The sequence below is a fragment of the Cyphomyrmex costatus genome, unplaced genomic scaffold, assembly GCF_001594065.2.
Source record: "Cyphomyrmex costatus isolate MS0001 unplaced genomic scaffold, Ccosl1.0 scaffold241, whole genome shotgun sequence".
NCBI lineage: Eukaryota > Metazoa > Arthropoda > Insecta > Hymenoptera > Formicidae > Cyphomyrmex > Cyphomyrmex costatus.
Genome location: NW_017276489.1, coordinates 54031 through 80300, shown reverse-complemented (window position 1 = coordinate 80300; position 26270 = coordinate 54031). Strand labels below are relative to the sequence as shown.

The 26270-nt window shown below is 34.4% G+C and overlaps 2 protein-coding genes across 2 annotated transcripts in view; one reads left to right on the top strand and one right to left on the bottom strand.

Annotated features, from left to right (window-relative positions):
• The window catches only part of Eip74EF (Ecdysone-induced protein E74), a gene marked incomplete at its 3' end in the record, with an annotated part of 64823 nt that overhangs the window by 3771 nt on the left and 34782 nt on the right, over positions 1-26270 (top strand). The gene's annotated exons all lie outside the window — the stretch shown is intronic.
• The window catches only part of Lsm11 (U6 snRNA-associated Sm-like protein LSm11), a 31595-nt gene continuing 27194 nt past the window's right edge, over positions 21870-26270 (bottom strand). Inside the window, exon 5 of the mRNA XM_018540344.1 lies at positions 21870-22345. Coding sequence (XP_018395846.1) covers positions 22194-22345 — 152 coding nt within the window. The 3' untranslated portion in view covers positions 21870-22193. The remainder of the gene's footprint in view (positions 22346-26270) is intronic.

Below are 26270 nucleotides of genomic sequence, written 5' to 3'. Positions count from 1 at the left end.
TAGATACAGGAAAGATAGCTACAGGTTGTAATTTCTTCAATTAAATGCTAAATAGTACATTTTTGTAGTCATTCTCAACAATAGCCAATGTTTACAGTAGTTTATGCGTATGGAGTTGCCAATTCCATATTTAATATTTTTCTTTATAACTATTATTTATATTTTTATTATAATTTGGGATATTAACCAAATAACATACATAGAGTTAAAAAATAACAATATAATAAAAAAGAACGTTTTTTATATTTTAAAAAGTTATTATCATCTCCAAGTTTATCTTGGTTATATTCGGATGTATAAGTTCCTTCAGATTCGCATGATAAGAACTCACGGAACTCTCACTCGCGTCACTCGTATGATTTTCGTGCTCGAGACACGAACTATATTTTATACAAGTATTTTCAGCCTAGGCCGACTTTCGGCCCTCGAGCGATTCTCCTTCTCGGTTTGCCTGCGATGTTTGCGGTTGGCTCAAACGCAGAACATTCTTATGTTTTTTAATATAAATAAAAAATAAAAAATGAATTAAACTCCTTCAAAACAAAATATAAAACAATTAATAGATAAGAATAATCTTAAATGGCTACAAGGAGTCAAACGCTGTTAATTAACGGTGCGCAATTAATATACAAATATCTTAGATACAAAATTCCGTGTTAACAGCGTTTGACTCCTTGTAGCCATTAAGATTATTCTTATCTATTAATTTATTTGTTTCTTTAATATAGTTAATATAGTTATAATAAATTGGTGTATATTCATCTTTTTTCATCTCAACAGTTAATTCAGGAAGTTTCTAGGATTACTTTAAATTTTGTAGCTGAATTTATTACTGGCAAGTTTGATAAATTGAAAAACTTTTTTTAACTGAATAATAATCAAGAGCGTTATACTTCGTGAAGTTATACTTGATATCAGTTTGTATCGTATATCAGATACCGTGCAGAAAGATATCGTTTTGATTATTAAAATTCTATGAGGGACGAATCACTTAATCTACTATGTTGCAGTGATGGTCTAACGTTATTAACAATTTACAATTAGAGTTACGATAAATTCGATGTATTATTGAAAGAGGTCGTTTCGAAGGAATTTGAATTTTCAATTACATAAATTATTGCGTTAGCACGGCAACGTAATATAAATTCTCTACTCTGCTCTCCCAATCCTCACACTCTCTCGCTCCTCATCGAGCGATTACGTGGCGACCTTCGTGGCGCCCAGGGCCGAGGGCGCCTAAAACTGATGTATACGTTCGATAAATATTACGACGCGACGGCGCGCACCATAAGGGTCCCGTATACATGTAAGAGGCCTTGAGACCACGTGTAGCACCGTCACGGTCGACTCCGAAAGATTAAATATAGTAGGTTTCTATAAATTGTAAAATCATACCCAAAATGTTCTGAATATGAGAGATAATTGCAAAAGCAGCAAAAGAAAAAATTTAATTGATAAGAAATAATTGCATTTAAAAGGAATAAAATAATCGGAAGCTTTTTAAAACAATGATAAAAGATTTGGAGATTTTTTAAATGTCGAAATCAATAAAAAAGGAATGTACGCCTTTCTCGTTGTTTATTTAAGAATTCAGATTTGAAGAGTTTTGTTTATTTAAAGACAATTGCTCTACAAGATTTTTACATATATTTTTGAAACACGAGTTTCTTCAATTCTGAACGATGAAACGATTTAATTGAATTGTACAGAAATTGTTTCGTAACCTTTTATAGTTTATATTTTTGTCTGTTGACAAAATCTCTTCTTTTTCTCTTCCGGAAAATTATCGAAAGAAATTTTGTTCCTTTTGCTGACGCGTATTTTCATCTTTATATATCTTGGCAGCAAAGTGCACGCATCGTACGCACGGACGACCCTGAAAGATACGACGCCGCGTGAATGTTTAATCATTGTCGAGTCCAATCGCTCACAAATTCTATTCCGCGTTCAAGCGCTTGTTCGGGCGCGGATAGCGCGTATTGATAGTTAATGACGACGCTCGTCGATCGCAACATATTTCCTCGTCTATGTTGGAAGCAAATCGTCATGCCACGTCCCTGAACGACGACACCGCGTGTATCATCGTGTATTTACCTTCGTGCCATATCTATATTCATTGTAAGTATCTATATATTCTCCTGCTTGCAGTTTATATTACCCCTATTGCGTTTTGTCAATGATAAATTGGCGGTAAGATATGTGACACGGATGCTGCGATAATTTCACTGGTTATATGTATATACATATGTATACTTTGTTTTGGAACGGAATTACAATATAGGACAAGCATTATTTCCATTTTACAAGCATTTTCTACAAGTATAAACACAAAATGGAGGACAAAATAATTAACTTCCATAAAAAAAAAAGAATTTATGCATATATAACTAATATTAACATTTTGTATTATTATTTTTGTACTGTTTTTATGTTACTTTTTTGGTAGGTAATGCTGTATAAATGTAAAATAAGTCTTTCTCTTTCGTATGTGTTATACACAAATGATATAATCTTTGCTCATTTTCATACCACTTTTAATGACTAATTTCATCGATCGCGCATCTGACTGCAGCACAGTCTGTGTTTACAGTCTATGTTTACGTTCCGTACGATCGTAATAGTACGTGATGTGGACGAAAATTATTTTCGTATTTGTCATCAATCATATTCGTAAAATAATCGTTTGTCATTAACGATTATTTTTCAACCGTGATTTTCGTCGACAGCATACTTGCTTAACCTTGAAGGCGTTGTGCATGGTTGACAAATACATCACACAGTTAGTATTTTTATTTAACATCTCGCTTCATCGATGAGAATGTAGAAAATCTGTCAAGTTACATTGCGCTTCTGCAAGGAATAAATGTAAAAACATATAAGTATAACCATATGCGAGAGATTTAGAATATTTTGGAAAATTTTTCACGAGCATATTTCGACGGAATTGTATTTTTGGTGTCCATTTCTATTCAATTTTTCGGTTCAACTCACTTTGTATTTTCTTTTCTAATTCTAAGAATTAACAAAATTAAGAAGTAAATTAACTCGAGATTAAAGTAAATCTACATTAGTAGAAATATGTAACACGTTTATTTCTATCAATTTAAGATTAATTTTAATCCCACTCAATTTGACTCAGCTGCTTTGTACCTTTTTTCAATTTTGAGAAAAAATAGAGAGTAAGTTAACCCAAATTAAAGTTAATCTACATTGATAGAAATAGGCCTAGTTTCTAACTATGTATCTATATACAGTTTAATTTTAATTCTTATTTAACTAAATATCTTCTAGTTTTAAGAATTAGAAACAGATAAAATAAAAAGTAAATTGAACGTTAAATTAACTGAAAATAAGAATTAAACTCTCTCTCTCTGTCCACTTTAAAGTTAATCTACATTGATAGAAACGGGTATGAGACTTTTATGGAATCGAAGATTAATCGACAAAAACGTTTTTGGAAAACGATGAGCGGAATATGGGCCATCCGCAACAATGCACCTGCTCGCTGCGATCCCCAAAGACGTGTAAAGACGCGTGTGGTCGGAGAGGGAGCCTTGAGGAAGGCAGGCTGCTGGTAAAAGTAAATGACCTTTACGAAGGCGAAGTGCGAAAGGAGACAGGGCACGCGCGGTGTACGTGTGTGTGCATACGTGTGACCTATCCTCCCGGGTCTACGAACTCGAATTGGGCCGAGGCCTTGACTCTTGAGCACATTCGCGGGTTCAGAGTCCCTCCTCTCTCCCCCAGGGTTCTCCGTCTTCGTCGAATATCCGCTCCCCGTCGACCGCGTGAACCCATCTTCCTCGTGCAGAGGGGGGCGGCCGGCTAGACGTAATCGCACGCGCCGTGTGCCCTGCGCGCTCGTGACGCAACTATCTCGGTGTGACGCGGCCTGTCCCGGGGACCATGGGGAAATGCGGTCATGGTCAAGGACCACTGCACGAACCGGCGGCGCAGGAGAAAGTTTTTGCATCGGCTTGATCTCATTAAGGTAGTCTTGTATATCACAAGGGAATTTTACTTTTATTATTAATGTTTGCTCGCGATTTGTTAAAGACTCGTGAACAGCTTTCGTGCGATACCATACGTTTCATTTGTTCACGCCAAAAAACTGTTCGGTTCTGTTGAAGATAAAAGTAGAATTCTTCATGGTATGCAATAGAATGATAATTTATTGTGTGTGTTGTGTGAGTGACCTATAGGTCCTCTAGAAAAGTCTTCTCTGTACACTGACGAAATTTTCTATAACATCTAAATGTAAAATATATAGGAATGTACGTACATATGTAGATAATGATTCGTAAGAATTTGTGCAAACACACAATTATCATTCTCTTTTGCTTTTACCTTACTTTTATTATTTTAGTGACATGGTCAATTAATTTCAAACTATACACAAGTTTCGCATTATATTAATTATAAAAAATTTTCAATATGATACAATATTAAAAAAAAATATTAAACAATTTATGAAACTCTAAAAAGGAATGAAAGATTCTCAACGTATTTATTTTTTAAGAATATGCAAATAGCTTTCCAATCATAAGTATAGGTATGTCAGAAGACAAATTGTTCAGTGGTGTAGTCCCGAAAAAAGAATCCTGGCGGATGCTTTGAATATAGTAATACAGTTACCAGGATCTCCAAACCGAACGAAGTAGCAAAAAAAAAAGCATTATGGCAGGAATGGTAAAATAGGAGTGAATATAGTCCTGCGAGGCGCGCAGGATCGAAATCAATTGAGCAATCGATTCTTTTGGATAAAGTCTATATATTCTATGTACAGTGATTGGATGCTTTGATTAGCTACGCTATCGCCATATTGTCTGTCAAAATTCAGGTTTCAATAAATGCTTCTTACCGCCTTATTACACGAATTAAAAAAATTAGTTTTAAATAATTATATAGAAAGAATCTTGGCGCCGCACCGCCAGGCTTGGCTTTCCGAAAAAAGTACCCTGGTGTCGCCATCAATTACAGATTGTGTTCAGATGGCCACGAATAGCGACCTGTTTATAATTTATATAATGTATGCGTTAGCGATCGTTGGAAGCTGGGAGTGTTCGCTTGAATGCGCTCACTAATGTACTCACAGTCACAGGTACCATCTAAATGTAATTAGCTTATTTCAACCGTTACATTTTAGAAACTATTGCTTAAAACAATAATTTACATGCATATATTTTTTGGTTTAATTTTTTGAAAACTTTTTTACTGTAATATTTTGAATCACGAATTTTGAGACACCCTATATAATAAATTCTTTAGCATTTTTATTAATGAGCATTTCGCTATCATGTTTTGTTTGAGGGACACGTTTCTCGTGGTAACTTGTGTCCGCACGTTTGTTGAATATCACGCGATATGCAAGAAATACAAAGACGCGTAAAATTATGCTGAATCGAGTGTTATTATTGCGACCGATTAAACAATTGCAGCTACGGCTGACTTTAGTTTACCTTGGAGCGGTTTACCTTCGGAATAACGTGCACGATCGTGCGAGTTTCGCGCTAAAGATGCCGATGGATTTTGAAACGCTACGCGAGTAAATACCACCCATCATCGTCACAGTGGAAATATTTGCGAAGGCAAGTTCGAGGCTAATGAATGAGACGCATCACGTATTTGAATGATAAATGCTCTCTTTCATTTTTTAAACGAGCCTGTCATTTTTTCCCGCGTTGTATTAAAGCTCCTGTTCATTTAAAATGATGTTTCTTAACCTAGAAGTGTCTTTATTTAAAAATGCTTTTTAAAACAAAAATAAGAAGGATCTATTTTTAATGAATCTATTAATTTGATTATGAAATAATAATTAAGAATATATCACAGATGTCTAGTAGTCTCCGCAAAAAATAACTGCCAAAATGACACTGAAATTAAAAATTTAAATTTTCTATATGAGAGAATGTTGTACATATACAAGGACTTTTGCTGAAGTATCTAAAAATTTAACTACATATAGAAATTTGAAAATAATTTGGTTGAACCATCAAAATAATTTCATAAGGTTCTCAAATTGATTGTTAGAATATCAAATCTTTTTGTAGCATTCTTTTGTGTGTGTGACGTTTCTAAATATAATTATTTGGATAATCTAATCAAATTATTTTCACATCTGTATCTATCTAAATATTTAGTTAAATCGTCTCGATCGTAATTCTTCGAGTCTTAAACTTTTTTCATATACAATATATATGATTATATGAAATACTGAGTTCATTAAAATCAATAATTATATTTAACAATACAGCTTTGTAATTTAAATAAACTTTTTTCATTTTATCTTATTTTCTAAAAACATAACTCCTTCTTATTATTAATTTTTGATTTTCTGGATTTTAAATCACCGCCAAACTTTTTGTATTATTTTCAAAAATACAATATAAATAAAAAAATCTGTAAGTATCTTTTTCATAATTTTTTCATTTTGTTATTATAAAAATACATCCTTAAAGTAAAATTGATTGAGAGAGTAAAACGTAAGTGTGTAGAATTGTAATTGATTCGCTCTTTTTCGCGTGATGTATAAAATGTACCACGACCTTTTATTTATAGTAATCAATCATCATTCAAATTAACGTTTCCATGGAGTAAGATATACACTGGATCGATATGTTATAGTAGTCGCTAAGAGAAACGAAGGTAACTGCAGATCGTTAGTGCGCGGATAACATTGACACGAATTTAATGACAGTCAAACGTTATTATAATAGTTAATCTTTGAGCTTAATTGTAAAAAAGTATGATACCCGCGAAAATTCTGCGCGGACCATTTTCTACTGCGGACTGTAACGTCAATTAACGATATATCGTGGAACAATTTGAATACGTAATGTTACTATCAGTGTTAGTCATGGTACAACGAAGTCAGAAGGCTGCAGCGATTACCGCGAACTCAGAAGGACGCTGTATTAATGTTAACTATGCTTTGGCTTAATTCTTCATTTGCGAAAAATGTATTTGCTTGTGTTAAAAGAGCAACATCTACAATTAAAAAGAGTATCAAACAATATATGATTAAAACAACTAATATTTAGAACATTTTATTGTAATGATAATTTTGATAAAATAAATTTTTTCCAAATCTATTGTAATTTTCAAAGATATTCTATAGATAGATATTAACATCGAACTCTCCCAGAGAATAAAAAATCCATGTATTATTTAATATCTGTCGGGCAATAAGATTAATAATGAATGTAATTCAAATTTTATATACTATAATTATGACCTTTTTTTAATAAGTTAATTGATAGCGGGAGGTAAAGAAAAAAATATAGAAGTGGTTTATCTCTCATATCAATCTTTCTCCTTTTTCTCTTCACTATATGTGATCGCGGGAAATAAATGAAAATAAATATTCCTGTACGACTCGTGTGCGTGACTTTCGAGAAGTTCTTAATTGGATTCTATTTTGCTAGTAATGAAACACTAATTATGGTATATTTAATTTTATTATACTGAAATATATTATATCTTTATTAATCAAACGAATTTTCTTTATTTATCGGTATTTCTTATTATGAAACAAGAAGAAAGAACCTAACCTAACCTCACAAGGTATGGTTATCTTACGATTATTCCGCGAACGATATTTTATAAATATCGAAGCGAAAGAAACAATATAAATATTTTATATTTAAGACTGATTTTTTTTATTTGATTATTATTGATTTGTTTAACTTAAACGGATGATAATATATTTGTGATTTTTATTTATTTATATACATAATAGAACGTCTATGAAATATTTACAATACAATAATACAATATTACTGGCGTATCTTATTTCGAGCTCCTTAGCGAAGAAGGAAGAATGCGAATATTTCAATTCAGCCAACCGTCTCGTGTATACATACATATACGCGAGTACATTCATCCTTTTATTCGTCTCTCTTCCTTGTTCTTTTCTCTCACCGCGCCGCCGCGCCGTCGACTAATTAGGTTAGGGTCGTTAATCGGTCTTGTGCTTGCCTCGAAACAGTAACGCTTGCTAGAAAATCGCGAGGACCATTGATCCTTGATCCGAAACCGGTTACAACACCGTCATCGTATTAGGGATATGCAAAAGAGACGCAGAAAAAAAGGATGTTTGACATTCGTGTTTATTGGTCGGAGACCACCTTCAAACATATAATACATAAAAATGTTAAATAAAGACGTATTTACCATAAGAATTAGGAGTATTAATAAACTCAACAAAATTATTAAAGTTCACAAGGACAATACAGATACTATACAAAAAAATAATGCGGTTTATAAAATCAATTGTAGTAACTGCAATTCGTCTTATGTAGGTCAAACAAAGTTGAACACAAGAATAGGGGAACATAAGCGCAATATGAGAGGAGATCCCTCAAAATTTTCTGTAATTTTTGAACATTGCAACCAACATAATCATTTTTTTGATTGGAATAATTCAGATTATGGGTGTAGAGCCTCATTACAACAAGAGGCTGATTTCAGAAATGCTTTGCATTAAAGAACAAGAGAATGGTATTAATGCCCCAAAAGACACTGAAAAATTAGATAAAGCATATGATATTTTGTTTTGATTATGTATCTCGCAATGATAAACAGTGTGTGACATTTCTGCAGCCAAATCATAATTTCCCTTATTCTTTTGACAACTGTCTTCTTATACACGTCACATCTGCGTTACATTACAATAAATTTGAGTTGAGGAGAGAGAATTAATCTTGAAGTATCTGAAATTAATGTAAGTTTTGATTACAGTTGGTTCTGATTTTGTGTTTATCTTCAATTTCGGTTTTAATTTGATTAATGGTTCCATAGAATCATGATGCAGATACAGCCATATGAGATGGTTTTTTTTTCCTTCAATTTACAATTTGACTTAAGAGAGAACATTGACTTATTGACTTCATATTTTATAATTATTGTTTAAATTGTTATATTTATATTAATGTTTTGTATATATTATTGAGACTGATGAGGACTACAGTAAGAGTCGAAACGTTTCGCTTTAAATTTTAAATTGTGAAATTATTATAATAAAGTTTATGTCAACTGTGTTTTACATCGTTTGCTTGTTTGTAATACCGAATTTAATATCTTAATTTGTCGTTTTTTAAAACATAACAAGCGTTATCTCAGTACTTATAATACATAGCTTGGAGCAGAGTTTCGTCATAAATTAAAAGCATAAAGATATGCTTATATCTACGTTCTAAATATATGTATTTTGATCATTTTAGTCTAAAAGTGTTTAAATATAAAAATACATAGAATATATGTATATAAAAGAGATATAATTTTTAACTTAATAATTATTCAATTGGTAGGTAAACACATTGAATTCTTTTAGCGCACTGTTGATTCGTATTTGGATAAATTTGATATATTTTATCATTGGATACAAGTGCCATTTGAACACAACTCCATTAGATTTTATCTTCAGATAAGATGTCGAGTTATATTTACGCAAGAAGAGAAGCATGATATATTTAGGCTCTTAATGTACTTTTTACATCACCGATATTCTCACGAGACAAATACGGCGTACGATAAACGATCAATCGATTCGACAGCCGCAAGGCTGTTATTGATTAGCTCTCGCGGATCGATGAATCAGAGTTGTCTCATCTAATCGATGCGATTTCGCGATGCGAACGGCGTGGGCGCTTGGGCAAGATTCTAGGATTGATCAATCGCGGGATTTCGGAGCCGCTGACATGCATCACGATATTAATCGATGCTCCCGCTTACGGACTCCCTGCGGTTGGCGATAATTGAATCTACTCGGCATCCGCTCTCTTTCTCGCCGCATTTCTAGACGTAGCATCCGTCGGTGCGTGTTCTAAAAATGAGCTATATAACAAGATAAAAGTTTGGACAAATATGATTATAAATATGATATGATTTCGCGTAGTTCATTCATGAAGTGAAGTATCGAAGAAAACAGCAGGCATTTAATCGCATCCCTGAATAATTACGAGTGCGTACATATACTTGCGTCATCGACTGGAAACTATTCCACTCTCGCTCACACACTTTCGTTAGAATTTCTTCTCTGTGTATAGCAGTAAAATATAAATATATCTCTTCCATGGTTGTTAGTTTCGGTTGTCTGTCTAACAATAGCAACTACTTTTTTTTTTAATGTTCAATTTTACTGTAGAATATACGCTTTGAATTCTTTTCGTGTTCTTTCCGAGACTATATAAAACACATGATTACAATTTGATACGCTAAATTGCATCGATGCGATGCGGCCTTACATATAATTCTAAAAAAATTATATGGAAAGAATGGTTATGCTAAAGTATCTGAAAATTTAGATACATTATAGATTTGAAAATAATTTTGGATCATTAAAATAATTATTTAGGACACTAGTTGCTAGAATGTTAACATTTTTTTTTACAATATTGCAAACAACACTTAAGAAGATCCTAAAAATACAATTAGTACTGTAAGTAGAATTTACACACGGGCGATTTACGTGTCATTGACGTATCCCACGGAATAGTACATCAATATCTCACGCACACATTTTTCGTATAACAATACGTTTTCATTAGACGTTCAATTTTAAAAACTTTATATTATTTCTTCTTGCAAATCACTAGTCTGTGGACTATTATATTTTGTAAATACAGATTGCACAGCTTTTGTTTGAAATGTCACAATGGGATAGTTCTAGACCACCATATTGGACTAACATAAGAAATGGTAAAGAAGATCAGACTAAATCATATAATTTTTGTATAACATTGCTATTTCCCTCTTATACACATTCGAAAATCCTTTTTTTGGGGGGAGGATTAAAATATACGCATTAAGGACGTTCTCCGACTGCAGTTGTGCTCAACCTAAAGTTTCCACGCAATCGCCCCTACACACAGAAAGTAACAGTTGACTACCACTCCGTTCTTTCACTTGTTTCCCTCTCGCTTTCGCTATTGCCGCCGGTCGAAAACATAGCGGAGCTGCTTAGTTTGCTAAATGGTTTCTTAAAAATGAATACCGGAAGACATATTCAGGAAAATTTCATATTATTCCTTGTAATATCAAGTTTTATGTCTCTTTGTTTCAAAAAATTCTAAAGAAACCTTTTTTTACAGTGAATTAAAAACCACTTTCGAATAAGCTTTAGATAGGGATTCTACGTTAAACGTTTCAACTTTGAAGTGGAATATCTCGATTTTCAATCCCGTAACGAGTACTGAGCTTCAAAGCATATGTTCTGAACACTAAAACAAGCTTTTTCTGTAAGTTTCAGAAAAATCTAAAGAAAATGGATTTTTCGGAGAACGTCCTTAATACTAGATATTTCTATATATTTGTCGCATGCCTGTTGAGCAGGAATTTTCCAAGGCGAATTGCTTCGCCTAATTTCTCGCGTTGCGCGTTTTCATTATTGCATTACTCAGAGCGCAATGGCTGACGTCAACGACCTTCGATGATTCTATCTCTCCTCGAACGATACTGTGAAATCTCGCACGATCTTCTTACGAAAAATATCTCATTGGCTCTAAAAGCACTAAGCGAAACAACACCGCCACATTTTATCCCATTGTAAATTCGTTCTTTGATGATAAAGCATATAATTTCCAGATTCCCGAAATTTCAAATTAAACACTTTAAAAACCATGCATAATTCTCACAGAGTTGTTAATATATTAACATCAACGTGATGTGGACTTAAAATCTCTAGTGTATATCAACAGTATCATGATATGGATTTAAAACTCATGGTGTTAAATATACCTATTTCTCAAAATATGTTTCAAGTAATCCACTCCCAAGTTTTAATAAATGTTGTGGAATATATAATGTGACGAGTCGATCTGCTATATACATACACAACCCTCTCTAATCAACGTTAGTCCCGTCCATTCCAGACTGTTGACCAGTCAGGAACATGACTGGCGGCGGATTTCAACGCGTGGTGTTGTCAGCCTCCATCGAGGATTGTAAAATGCGTCCTTACGCCGTTATTGAAGCCCTCCCCTTCTCTTCGATCAAACGCATTGAAAAGCGACCGTCGCCTTCAAGGAAGTTACTTGCTTTGTCATAGTGATTAAGCGTACGATCCGATTGTGCGCGTATAAGTATTCAAAATAATATAAGGATGAAGAGAAATTCCTCTCGTGCGATCGTTGAATCCGCAACTTACTCACCGTGCAGCATTTTTCAATATGATCGAAATAATCTAAAGTGTTATTATGCCGATTACTTCAAGCACAGGGAGAATTTAATTGAAATAATCTATTATATTATAAGTACTTAATATGTTTATTTTGCTTTATGACGTATATATAAGAATGTCTACGTGACTTTTAAGAAATTATGTATAACTTATTTTCAATTAGAGATTCTTAGAGACTCGGAATTCTTTACATTACGACTTTTCTGCATTCTGTACGCGTTTGCGAATTGCAAACAAAGCGAATGCATTCTCGCAGGATCATTTGTCACAAATTATTTACAAGGGCAAGGCGACGATGGACACTCGTATACTGATTGTGAGACAAAAACCAAGCGAATTCCAGGCCATGGATTTTAACAGATGGCGACCCTTGGCTTCCAGCCGGGCGTGATTGCTGATTTCTTTACGCGTGTGTACATACCTCTGGCACGTTCCTTTTTTCGTCAAGATTCTTCTTAGGAAAAACTGTAGCTTTAACAATTTAATATGAATCAATTATTATTCTTCGTGCAAAAAATCATTATTCAAACATACATATATGTGAAAATAATGTCGAATCTTCAACTTTTAATTTGCAACGTTTAATTAATTTTTAATTAAAAATATTCCTCTTTTTTTTTTTAGTTAAATTAATATTTCAAATATCTCTCTCAATATTTTATATTACTGTTCTCTTAAAAATTTTTTAATTTCTCACTTATTCTTGCCAAGTTTTTCGATTTTCTCTCTTGCGTTTGAAGACGAAAGAAGGATGGATCTCGATAAATTCCGAAAAAGGACGTTGAATTGGAGAAGGAGGCCGCACACATTGGAGTATAATGACGACGGAGATCCTCGCCTTGCCCGGGGCACGGACCAAGGCCCTTCTTCTGTTTGTGAAGGTCTCTGATGCGCATGACTCAACCTTATTATTGTTGTAGTCTCGCACACACGTATGTAGAAATGCATACTTGGCGCGCGTGGTGAGATGCGTGTGTGTTCGCGCACGAAAGTGCGTACGAGCTTCGAGTAGGAAGTGCAAAGTCGCAACACACAACTAACGCACTATTCGCGGTAAACTCAACATTCTCATCTCGTCAGGGACGTTGGAGTGGTTATTTTCAACACTTCGCGGAGTGCAAGTTCGTGTCAGAGACTCTGTGCGTCGGAAAGATTGAGATTGCACGGCGATTGCACGTTGGAAATTGAGGATGACGAGGATAAGTTCCGTTAGTCGGATCTTTAATTCGTAATCGTAATGTAGTTGTGATTTCTCATAACCACGATACGTAATATACTTCGGACCGGAGGAACAAGAAAAATTGTTTCTCATCAAGGCCTCACTCAACAATACATTGCGCGCGCGCATCATAGATCTGCATGTTAAAAATCATTCCAATGCATTTTCAAATCTTCTACTAACGAATTGTGTTTGCATGTTTGCCTCTGGTGCGGTTTTTTTATTACTATAGCGTTCAGGTTTTGAATTATGTTACAATATATTTATTCATTCTGTTTAGCCCGTTATATATAATGTAGACTGCACTGAGAGAAATATTTAATACAAATAAGCATTTATTTTTTTGATATGTGTGATTAACCAAACAATTTTCTTACTTTTTCATTTTAAAATTGTATTATACAATAATCAAATTTTGATTATAGCAATAATACAATTTTTTAATGAAAAAATAAGAAAGTTTCGTTAGTCACATATCAACGAGACAAATTTTATTATACCGAAACATTCTTCTCAGGGTGTAAGTTAATTTCGGAGTTACAAGTTTTTTTTACTCAACAATACGAATATCCGTTTCGTTTCCTTCGTAAAACTTGGTGGGCCATAATTGCATCGTTAAAACGCGTGCGTCGTGCACGCGACGTACTCGTTATCGTGAATATACGCTATAATTCGCGATTTTATCTCGCATAACGTCGTTACGTGCATTGCGCGACGAGCGTATCGTTCGCGGAGGGATTTACTTCGACGTAAAAGACGAAGGATGCAGTTCTGCGACATCGCTCCCGAGTGATGCATTCCGCTGGTCCATGGCACACGCGATAATGTCCATTATCGCGCGAATTCCGAGGACAACGTGATTTAAAATTTTCCGCGCCGCTGCCTATCGGCCCGATTAATCTCGTCGTACTGTGACCTCCTCATAGTTATCGCGACATGCTTTTCCACAGTTGCGAAAACGACGTGTCACGATTCGCGCGAACGCTACTCGAAATCGACAGATTTGTTTCTTCGAAGTAATTCGTTATAGATTCTTTTTATTTAAACTACAGCTTACTGTCGCAAAAGATAAGATTCCTCAGCTTAGATGAAAGAGAGAGAGAGAAAACAATATCTTTTGACAAGATCAAATCTAAAAGAACATTTTGATTTCTTTGCTTATTTTTTAATAATTAGCCGAGTACGCATCTAAAGATCTTTCATCATTTTTTGCTAAAAGGATTGTTAAGAATGTGTGTATTACATCTCAAAGCATTATAAAAAAGATACAACATTAGATTGTTCTATTATTGTGTTTGTGAAAATTAGAATATAATCCATTTAATGGATTAAAAGTTATTATTTAATTTTTTGTGTGCCTTGATTATACGTTTATTGCAAATTTGTTAGGATTATAGAATTATAAATCGAATCAAATTTTTTTATATATACTAATAAAACAAAAAAGTATTCATAGAAAAATTTATTTAAATCGACTTATTCGTTTCCAAAATTATTTATCTAAAACTGTAGTAAAATATGATATCATAAGTCATTATAATGGTAAAGTTATTGTTTACGTTCAACGAATCAATTAGCGCTTAGTGATTCTTTAATATGATTGGTTCCTACACTTAGATCCAACGAGGAACTGAAGGCAAGAACTAATCATGGATAAGTTTTGATAAAAACTTTTTGGTTGAATTAGCGTCCCTGTAATATAGTTTGGTCACTACAAAATGGCTGTATAGGTGTGTGTATGTATAGTGTGAATTGAAATGCGTGTTTTTTAAAACATATATTTTTGAATATTATATTACACTTTATACATCCTGCCATTTGAGGGGGATTTGAATTGACCAATGAAAACAATCGGTGAGTGGCCAGACTGTATTATAAGAACACCAGTTGATATTGGCTTTTTTAACTAATTTTTTGCTCGATACGTTTCAAGAGAGGGTCTCGGCGTTAATTGTAAGACATGCGAAGCAACGAGACCGGCCATGTCTCTTTACACGAGCCGTTGAGTTTTTCAATATTTTAATTTATACAGTGTATATTTAATTTCATGAATTGTTATGCTAATATATGTCTTTATATAATAATAATAATCTAGAACTTGGATAAAAAAGAAATTGATTTTTATAAGTATATACACACATATTAATGTAATTTTAATTTTTTATATATTATAGATATATATGATATATATAAAAATATGATAAATTGTGGTTTCGTGAGAGATTAGAAACAAAGATACCTAATGTTTAAACACATTCGGTTTATGAATTTATTTAATTCCTGAATATTAATTCAAATCTATACATCTCGATGTGATCGCATCTATATATATGTTTCTTCTTTTTTCGTACGTTTATAATTCAGAATTGATCTTATCTTAGCATAGGTTTTCTATCATCTATCGCAATTATTTTGTCATTGTCATTAAACATTTCGAGACTTAGACTGCTGGCGAAAGGTTCAGATAAAATCGGGAAATTTAGTTTTGTTGTTCGCATGAGAGAGAGATCTTGACGTTTATCTGACCAAAATCTTTCTATACGTGAGAATAGTTTTTTTACTTTTCCTACGTACCCTTTTTAAAGTCGTCTATAATAAATAGATATCTGGTATGATTTTGAAACATTTTATACATACATGTATCGATCTCTTCGCAAATCTACTATTTTACTTTCGCGAAACTCTAGTTCTCGTGGGTTGGCCTCGAGAGTTTCTATGATCGTCATTACGCCTCCAAGGCGCTCGCTCGTCGGCCGTGGACCGACGTTCTATAGAGTTTACTTCTAGTGCGAGAGGCGGGGGGGGGGGGGGGGAGGAAGGGAGAGAGAGAGAGAGAGAGAGAGTAAGAAAGAGAAAGAAACATAGACCGCGAGCCAGTTCGATAGAGAAAGAGACGTACGAGAGACAAACTACTCTGTCTGTCGAAGAAACACGCATACAAAACCGCGGCCAATTATCACGCACGGACAATGCTCGCCAAGGTCTCCGTCCACGAATCTTAATCGCATATCTTACTCGCATCTCTCTTAACGACGCCGTTTTATAAAAGTCCCCTGCGCGCATGCTGGCGTGCTCTCCACCGAAAGGCCCCCATTTAGAGTCCGATCGCGGCGTCATATGATAATCGCACGTGTTTCTGAGATACTTTCCCTTGATACGCGCGATCGTTCTTGCGTTGTAACCGGCCACTTTCCGCCCAGACTAAACTAACCACTTACTTTCCGCCATACGAAATTTGCCACATGGATTCGCAGCAACCAAGATATTGATTATATAATAAAATTATAAAATTCAAACGTTAACTTTTCGTCGGCGACATGAATTTTATCTCTTCCATCATAAATAGGAATCTTTGAGAAACAGCAAATTTTTTATTATTTAGGATTATATAAACATCTAAAAAAATTCTGATATACTTGTGAAAGCTTTAACGAGTCTTCACCATCAGAAGTCGGATTGTAGTTTACTTATTTCTTTACAGATTTAAACTCATTTACCAAAATTTACACTCAAATATCGATGGTACTTTTAAAGATTCTAGTGATAAATATTTTTGATCTTTCTCTCTCTCTCTCTCTCTCTCTCTCTCTCTCTCTCTCTCTAATTGTAGGATATAAATGTTGTATAAAGATTTCAAGTTGAAGAATCCGTCCAAAGATGGATAGTTAAAAACGTTACGCAATCTGAGGAAAGTAAATTAATTTTTTTTCTAAGCAACTCAGTCAATAAACAATGTCTAAATAACATCTTTATAATATGTTTTTATGATGTCTTTTATACATAGATAATCTTATTTATTTTTTGTTGGATGATAGATGAGTTTTTTTAATACATGAAAAGTGAAAAAAATATAATGTAAACTTATAGAAATCTCAAATGGAAGTTCACAGATAAAAAAAAAGACTGCGATTTAAATACCGAGAAAAATAAATTAATTTCGTAGAACTTAACTTTTGTTCGTAAATGATCTTATTCCAAAGTATAAAGAAAAAATGGTCTAAATCGAGCGGTAAGTAATAAGATTTTTTAATAAATTTCTAGTTTACAATATTGTAACATCTATAAGAATCGCTGACGAAGGACCCGTGTTGTGTGTGTGTGTGAGTTCCGAAACGTTCGATATTATTTTTATATTTTTATGTTGTATTAACATTGTAAACTAGAAATTTATTTTATAAAAAAATCTTATTACCGCTCGATTTAGACCGTTTTTTCTTTATACATTGCATTGCAAAGAACGAGCGAAATCTAATTAATCTTAATTAATTCGTGATAGTACCGTGGTAGTTTATATACATATGTAAGCGTTTAAAAGATCCAAGCTAGAATGTTACAGGTTTCGTATTTGTATTAATTATGATCTAATTAATCTTATTTCTTTCTTTTATTGAACATATCTGATTTTTTTATATATGAAAGATATATTTACTGCTACATTACAAAATATTTTAACGATTAGTTTTTAAGAAATCGTCGTTACGTCGTCACAAAAAATGAAGTAAATTAAAGTATATAATTTAACGCGTTTTGTTTTCCAAGGATTAATTCAATTATAAATGCATCTCGAGAGTGTACCGCGAGAGGCTCGTCGACAGCGAGATTCCCGCGCTTCTTCGAGGGTTCCGGCTAAGGTTATGGTTTGCTCTAGGAGTGCATTAACCCCTCGTCGGATCGCGAGAGTACACCGCAGAAGAAGTGCACAACCGTCGCGGGACACGGGTGCGGGACGGGGGACAGTGAGAGATTGGGAGGAGCGGGCGAAGAGAACGAGGGGAGCTCGCAACAGCGCGCACCGTTCTCGTCAAGGCGCGAGCGCGATGGAGTCTTTTACAGACGTGAAGGGGGGGGGGCGGGGGCCCATACAAAGCATGGGGAGGATGAGAGGAGAAAGGGGGGAAACGGGGGGCAGGAACCGCGGCGGTGTGGGGGGGAGGAGGGAAGGGGGTGGGAGGAGGTTCGTGCTTTCACCGTGCTTGCCCCGACGAGATGCACTTTTCCGCGACGCAGAAGCGAAGGCGCGCGCGATTTCGCGAGCGGAAAAATCCGATTTTAGAGCGATTAGCTGGAACAACAACGGCCGCGAGCGAGCGACGATGCGCGGCTTCGTACGCGGGAGATACTCCGCGCAGAGTCTGAGGAAATATGCTACGTATACGCTCTACTGTTCTTTTTCAGCGAGGGGGAAACGATACGAAAATTAATGGTACACTCTGTGAGTTGTAATTACGGAAGAGTAACGTAGCGCACTATGGTCGACGTGTCATTTCGACGCGACTCTCGGCGATAATGTCCGTGGGTAAATACGCGTGTAAGAGTGGATGAACCTTAAATTACACATACGGCGTTGATGTCTCTTTTCCGGGCTTGTTGCTATTAAAATTTAATCAAGTCGACCTTTTTATAAAGATCTCGCTTTAATTAGCTCTCAAGTTAAAATTCTGCGAAAGGAATGTCAACTTGAAATTAAACGAAGGACATAAAGGATTTTGTCATGTGTTTGTGATCTCAATGCTTAATTTATGAAAATTCGTATAGTCGTAATCACTTATCATTTAAAAATTATTGCAGTTTCAATATGTTATGAATATCATGCTAGGTGGACGAAAGGAAGTAAGCACGTAAAAAAATTTTTATCTTATCTAGTATGTTAATAACTGATACTACGACCATGAAATAGCCAGCATCCTTCTCGCGGATTAGCCTTCACTGCAGTATCTGCGCTGAAGAGAAAGTGCTCTATGTCATAGGACAAGCTAGTAGTGCATTCAGCATACAATTATAAATATATATATACATATACTAGGAAAAATGTTTTGTTCTACAAACCAAAATTTCACTCAATTCGGTTAAAAAATGTATCGGACAAAACTGTAATTTTATGCGAACTAAATTATTTAATTGGGATAGACAAATATTTTTGTTATTTACAAAGTAGAACAATTATTTTATAAAGGTAACTAAATTTTTCATATAAACAAAATAATTGATTGATTGCTATTAAAAAAATGCCTCAACTAAAACAGTTTTGCTGAAGACACTAAATCTTTTTTCTTTTAATCCAGACGATCCAGACCAGCCTGAGAAGCATGTATTTACGGCATGTACCTACATACGTACTGTTTATGAAAAACTGTATGTGAATCGAAAAGTCCTAATACCATTGTACAATTTTCGCAATTCTTTTTTTAGTTACCAATAATAATGGAAATCGACATATAAAACAACTTTAAGATATCTTTAAGAGTTTCTTTTTAAAGAAATATCTTTGAGATATCGCTCTCATAAAGAACTTTAGAAGACATCTTAATGCTGTTTTACGTGTTTGCTAGATTTGAAAATACAGATTTTACAGATAACATAGATATTACAGATATTTTATTTTTTATAGATCTAAACATAATTTTATTTGGATCATCAAAATAATTATATAGGACGCTCACAAGTTAATAGAATGTTAAAACTGTTTTCAGCATCATTCATGCTTATAAGCGTAATTATTTTATCCAACAAAATCTTTTACAAATTATATCTAGTTAAGTTTTTAGATACTTTAGTAAAACTGTTCTTTTACCTATATATAGTACAACAAATAAATCCACTACATGTATATATCGAATTTTACGGCATATACGTAAATTTTTCCAATTAAGTAAAATAATCATTGCAATAATCTTTACAAAGAATTAAAAAAATACTAAAAGTATGATTTTAATGTAATACAAAAGCTAATATTTCACTATTCCAATTAAAAGTTTCTAAAAGTGTCCACATCGTGTGCAGATTGATTCGAAGGAAATATCGATCCTTTTGCTGATAAGTAACGACACGTCGTTGTAAATGACGGGGTTAATCATGTACGCTGGTTTTCTGGCGGGCACCGACCCGGTACCGTAATCGGAACTTTCTTATTCCCAGCAACGCGCGCATTCCACCTAGTACTGCTTCAAGGGTGGGAGGGAGTGAAAGAGACATTTACGAGGGCGACGAGCGCTAGAAGGGAAAAACCAGTCGCGGATCGTGAGTTTAGTCTATGGTGGAATGGCGCGACGCCGCCGGACAATCGCGCGCGAATTAACTTTCTTCTCCGCCTTCTACTTCCTTGTCGATGCTCGCACGTCGCGGATTAGAGTTCTATCTCGGCTTTTACCTCCGCTCCGTTGCGTTGCATCGTCGTCTTCTCCGCATAACCGTTCATACGAGCGTCCGAAGGCCATGTTGATGCTGCAATTTGTAGACTGACCTTTCTTTTTTTTTTTTTTTTTTCATCTCGACGTTCCTTTTTTTCTTCGTTTTCTCACCGAAGTCCTTGCATTTGTCGCGAGAAAGTCCAACCTTGCCGACCTCCAGGTTTTGATTCCCCGTATAATTTCAGGGGCGCGACGCTTTAACGTAACTACTTAACAATGTCCGTATGTTTAACCTGTTGAAAATAATTATAGCGGAATAGACGAGGAGAGAGAGAGAGAGGTGTGAAATTTTATTACGCATTTGCGAGGATTTTCATGTCTTTATGTTTAAGGTTGTGCGTTTATACGCGTAAAATATATTCAGTTGGAAAGAAAGTTCTCTTGTCGGTTTTTTTTTTTAAATCAAAGTTGTATATGTTATACAATATTTTCGTTAAAAACGAACGGAATTTAAATTGTAAAAGGATTTTAAAGTTTGAAATTTATATGTACTTTTGAAAGGTTACTAGATTTTTTGAGTTTCTGTGAGTTTAATAATTTTTACATACAAACAACTATGAACTAAAAATGATGGAATTGTTTTTTCTCATTTTGTAGGTGCTTATTACGTGTTCAAAAAAATTTTGTAAGAATTTTCGATAATTGAAAGTTTTCCTTTTATAAAGTCGCTTTTTAAAAATGCTCTTACGATTTTTTATTAGCAAGTTACTCGCGAGTTAAGTAAAAGAATATTTTGACTTCCATTGTTCATCACTCCGTTAAAAATCATCATACTGCAATTAAAAAAATTATTAAAGCTGAAACTCTTTGCTCTATTGATTACTAGATATATTACCAATCTAATTACATAACAAATATATTCTAATATATACACTGAGTTAAAAAAACGGCAATAATTTTCTTTCCAATCCAATAATAATCTGTATCTATGTGTATACAATGTGAAACTATAAATTATTATGTAAACAATTTACGGATCATCAAAGTCTATGTTTTTTGTTACTTGAATTGCACTAAAGCTCTCTTTTCAGTTATATTTTTATTTATACTAAAATCATATATACATATATGTGTGTGTGAACAATCATAAGATTTAGTTACTTCCTTTTATATTGTGTTATGCAATTTATAATAATTTATATTTTACATTGTTTACACGAGGAGGATTTGTGTAAACGTGACAAACAATACGTAAACATCGTAAATGTAACTATAATCTTGAAATATACGACACAATCTTATTTTTATTCAAAATATTTATTATACAAATATATCAGGAGGGAATATAAAATGAATGTACATATATATTTATTCCGGTTATGCAAATCGCAATGTAACATTGGCAACGTAATATTGTTAATACTGTATAAGTGGATGACGGTTCGTTCCATCCAATTAAAATATTGAGGTTCTTGTATTAATATTGTATATTCAAGGTATACTTCGAGAAAATTAAAGTTCTACAAGACTTTTCGCAAATATAGATATTCTAAAGGAATAAATAACGAGTAATAGGAAACACACATGAGATAGGAAACATAATTGGCTATGTAATTGAATGCACGTGGTACGATGCTTGTGGAATGGCCCTCAAGACGATAACACATAGTCAATTGATTTTGACAATTATAGCGACTTGTTCTCCCCTCAATAACATCTGCGGCACGTGTCTTTCCAAGGTCTCCGTCTTTCCTTCAATCTTCTTCACTACCACCTTAGGGACGTCTTTTTCTGTTGGCTCTACTCTGACTGCATCAGGACCTGAATCAAAAATGCAATGTCGAGTTCTTGTCTGATATTTATTTCCTTATTTCAGTTAACGGTACGACTACTTCAAAATTTTAATATATCAGTGAGCGTATAAATACGAATGATTTTACTCGTTCGTCATAATCGACATAAGTCATCGTCGTTCTTTGTTTAGTTAAAATAGGAAACATATCTACAGATAGAGATACTAGATAAGAGAAACAAAAATAGATTCTGAAGAGGGAAGTCAAATTCATTTTTGCGAGATTTTATTTTTAATGATAACAATATTTTGTTGTATGACTTATATAGACATTATATAGGCGTGTGTTAAAGTATATTATCAGTTCATAAGCGCGCGTGTGCGCACGGTACATACATTTATCAACTGTATTTAAATTTATCAAATGAACGTTAAGTATTATGAGATAAAAATTTTTATTATTCTATTTCAGTGTTATATATCTTGTAAGTTTGTGTTTTAATACAAAAAGCAATTTTTTTAACAATTCAAAAATTTTAATATTATAAGTACTTTTTAGAAAAATTTTTTTATGCATATTAAAATTTTAAAAGCAAGTTATGAAATTTTAAAATAACTAAATATTCTTAATTACAAGTTTCTTAAGTATATTAATAAACTTTATATAATTAGAAACTCAATTATAATGAATTATCATGAGCCCATAGACGTATTGTGGCGATCAAAATAAAAAAATTAGAAAATTTTTGATTTTGTGAACCTTAAGCGGAAATTATCGGAAGTGTGTACGGTGTCGCAGATAAATCTGAAAAAGAAAACGCTCGCTAAAATCATTAAGAAAGTCTAGGAAGATTGTTTATGTAGTAGCACGTGTCCATAAAAACGCGCGGGGACTACGATAAGGGAGTTGGAGGAAACCGAAAGACCAAGAGGGTCAGAAGAGGGATGGCAGGCACCAAAAGGACACGTGTACATGAGATGATATTCATCGATCCTGCTGGGCTGTTTTCCAAGGTCGCTAGTCCTTTCACCCTCCCTTAACCTCGCATCAACGACCTCGCGACCCCTAGCGATACCGACGTACCAAAGTACGTCAGTAGGCCAACCAACTCTGAACTCGGTGCGCCGAAAGAGAGAGGAAGAGCAGCCTAGCCGTTGCTTTTTAAACGACAACGAGAAGGAAAGTGTTATTAGTCCTAACACGAGTTTCTTCTCGCAACACTGTATTACGGAGCTCCATTAATCTCTTAAGAGATAGTTTGCTCGAATTCTAAGTATACAGGGTGTTTGGAAATTCAACCGATAAACTTTTAGAGACTGTCGGAGGCACCAAAAGGATAATTTTTTGCAAGTGATCCTAAGATCGAAAGCGTGCGTTGTTACATCGCTGCAGCAGACAGTGTTCGAAAAAGGTCGGACCTCGACATATCTCAAAAAATATAAGTTTTGTAAAAAATTGTTTCAAACAAAAGTTGTCTGCACCCTGCAAATGTATTTTCTTTGTGTAACCAATGAGATCGACCGATCAAGTCGTAGAGAACAGATTTTTCGAGTTGGTGAATTTCGAAAAATGAAATTGCCGCGTTCTCTCTCTCTCTCTCTCAATATATCTATAATACACGTGCAGGTTAGACGCTAGTTTGTCTAGTAGAAATCACGAGATTACAGAACGGTCTTGATAGGAACAGATAGGAAATTAAAGTTATATATAATACGATAAAATATAAGTTCGCCGAAAGAACTCGCGATAAAACACGTGCGATCCAGAATTATCGGTTATAAAAGGATTTTCTATCTAAACTTTCCGGGAAACAGATCACGTTTCTGAGGAAAATTAGGGGAAAAATGAATATATAGCGGATATCACTTTAATCAAGATTTCTTCGAATTCTAAATATATAATCTTTTGTTGCTTATAGCGAGAGTATGATTTTCTCAATAAGTAATTTCCCAAGCATTAATAGATAATAAAATTAATTTTTCTCTCAAGTAGATTTTTTGTTAGTTTTGCCATGAGAGATTAAAATTAAAAAAATTCTTCCTATTTTTATTAAAAGAAAAAAAAATCAGTTGTGAATTAATCGAAGAACTTGCAGCTAATAATTAATAAAATATTCCATAATATATCAATTATTAAGCAGTATCTAAAAATTTAGCTACACTGAGAAAAATGTTTTGATTAAACTAACAAAAAGGCTCAACAAGAATGACATTTTGTTTATCAGAGTACAATAAACTCTGCTTATAATCTCACTAAAATGCCATTCTTGTTAGGCTTTTTTGTTGGTTTGATCAGATCATTTTTTTATTGTATAGATCTGAATATAATTTTGTTGAACTATCAAAATAATTACTCCAGATGGTTGTTAAAATATCTAAAAATTTAGTAAAATTGTTTTGTGTATTTTTTTCTGTTTTACCGAGGTCAAGTCTCACTACAAATACTTTGAAGTATTTGATTGAAAAATCAGAAAAGAATTTTATTAATTGACCAATCAAAGAATATTTTAAAGCATTTCTAGCATCACATTGATCGTATCCTGCACCTGTCATTTAAACATAACTTAATATATGTGAAGAATAATATACAGGAATGAATCGTAAAATTTCCAAGTTGGAACACGTGTTTGCAGGCCATTTAGCTCGTATATGTTCGACACGATCGGTGCGGATGAATGAAAACGAGAGAGGCAAAGGTTGGAGGGCACGTGGTGAAGGAGAAAAGGAAAGACGAGGGTAACGCGCGAGAGGAAAATCGTTGCCGTGCGGAGAGGGGAGGAAGGAGTATATAGAGCATTGGGGAAGCGTTTCGCGCGCAGAATGACAGGCGGGGGAGAAGAAGATCGTGACGAGGAAGAATAACGACGGAGAAGAGCCGCGTGGGAGGAGGAGAAGTGGTGAAAAGAGGCAGCGAAGAAACAAGCGAGGAAGCGCGCACGCGAAGAGGACCCCGCGCGGACCTCCTCCTCTCCGCCTCAAATGAGTATCGAACGCGCGCGTCGACGACCACTATACGTAGTCAAGGTCGGTCCTTGCTCCTGCCGCAAAGCGGCGACCTTAGTGGGATGTATTATCCCCCTTCGCGCGCGCGATACGACGACCCTTCCTCTCTGCTCTTCCACGGCTGCCGCCCTTTTGCCGCGCGGTGTAAATAAAGACGAATGGATCGCGCGCCCGCGCGCGCACGTGTACTCCCCCCTGAGGCAAGTTCATTAAACCCTATCGATTTGCGTAGCGAATGAAGAATGGGAATCTCGCGGATCAGCGAAGTAGATCGTACTTTTGTCCCGATGACGAAGATGCTCTTCTAATAAAGGCGCGTTTGCGAAACAAATTGTAGAAAAAAATTAGAGCGCGAAAAAAGAACGGTTTTCCTAAAGTACCTATCTCTGACAATTTAGCTAGATTTAGATTTGGGAGTATAATTTTGTTTGGATTATCAAAAGTAACTATGTAATATTTAAACTAATTACTAGAATGTTAAAACTTTTTGCAGCGTTACTCATCACGCTTGAGATTTCTACATAATAATTATTTTGATACTTCAATAAAATTATCTGTATCTAATTATATTTTTAGATACTTTAATAAAATCATTTTTTCCGTGGAGAAAAATGGAATCTTACATTTAAGATGTAATTTTGCAGTTCCGAAGAAAATAGAGCAACAATTTTATATTTGATACTTTTATACCAGAAGGTTCGACGTGTCTTTCTTCGTTCTTAATGTCGACGTTTCGTGAACCATGCCGTTCACTTCATGAGGGCAAAGGGTGCATTGATACGATTCACGAAACGTCGGCATTAAGAATGAAGACAGCGATAACCCAGCACATACTTTCTAGTATAATTGGAGATAATACCTGTGAAAGCTTCAAATGTGTATTTGATACTTTTATTTTCCGTCGTGTTATTAAATTACGAATTGTCAAAGATTGCTTAAACGTATACTATT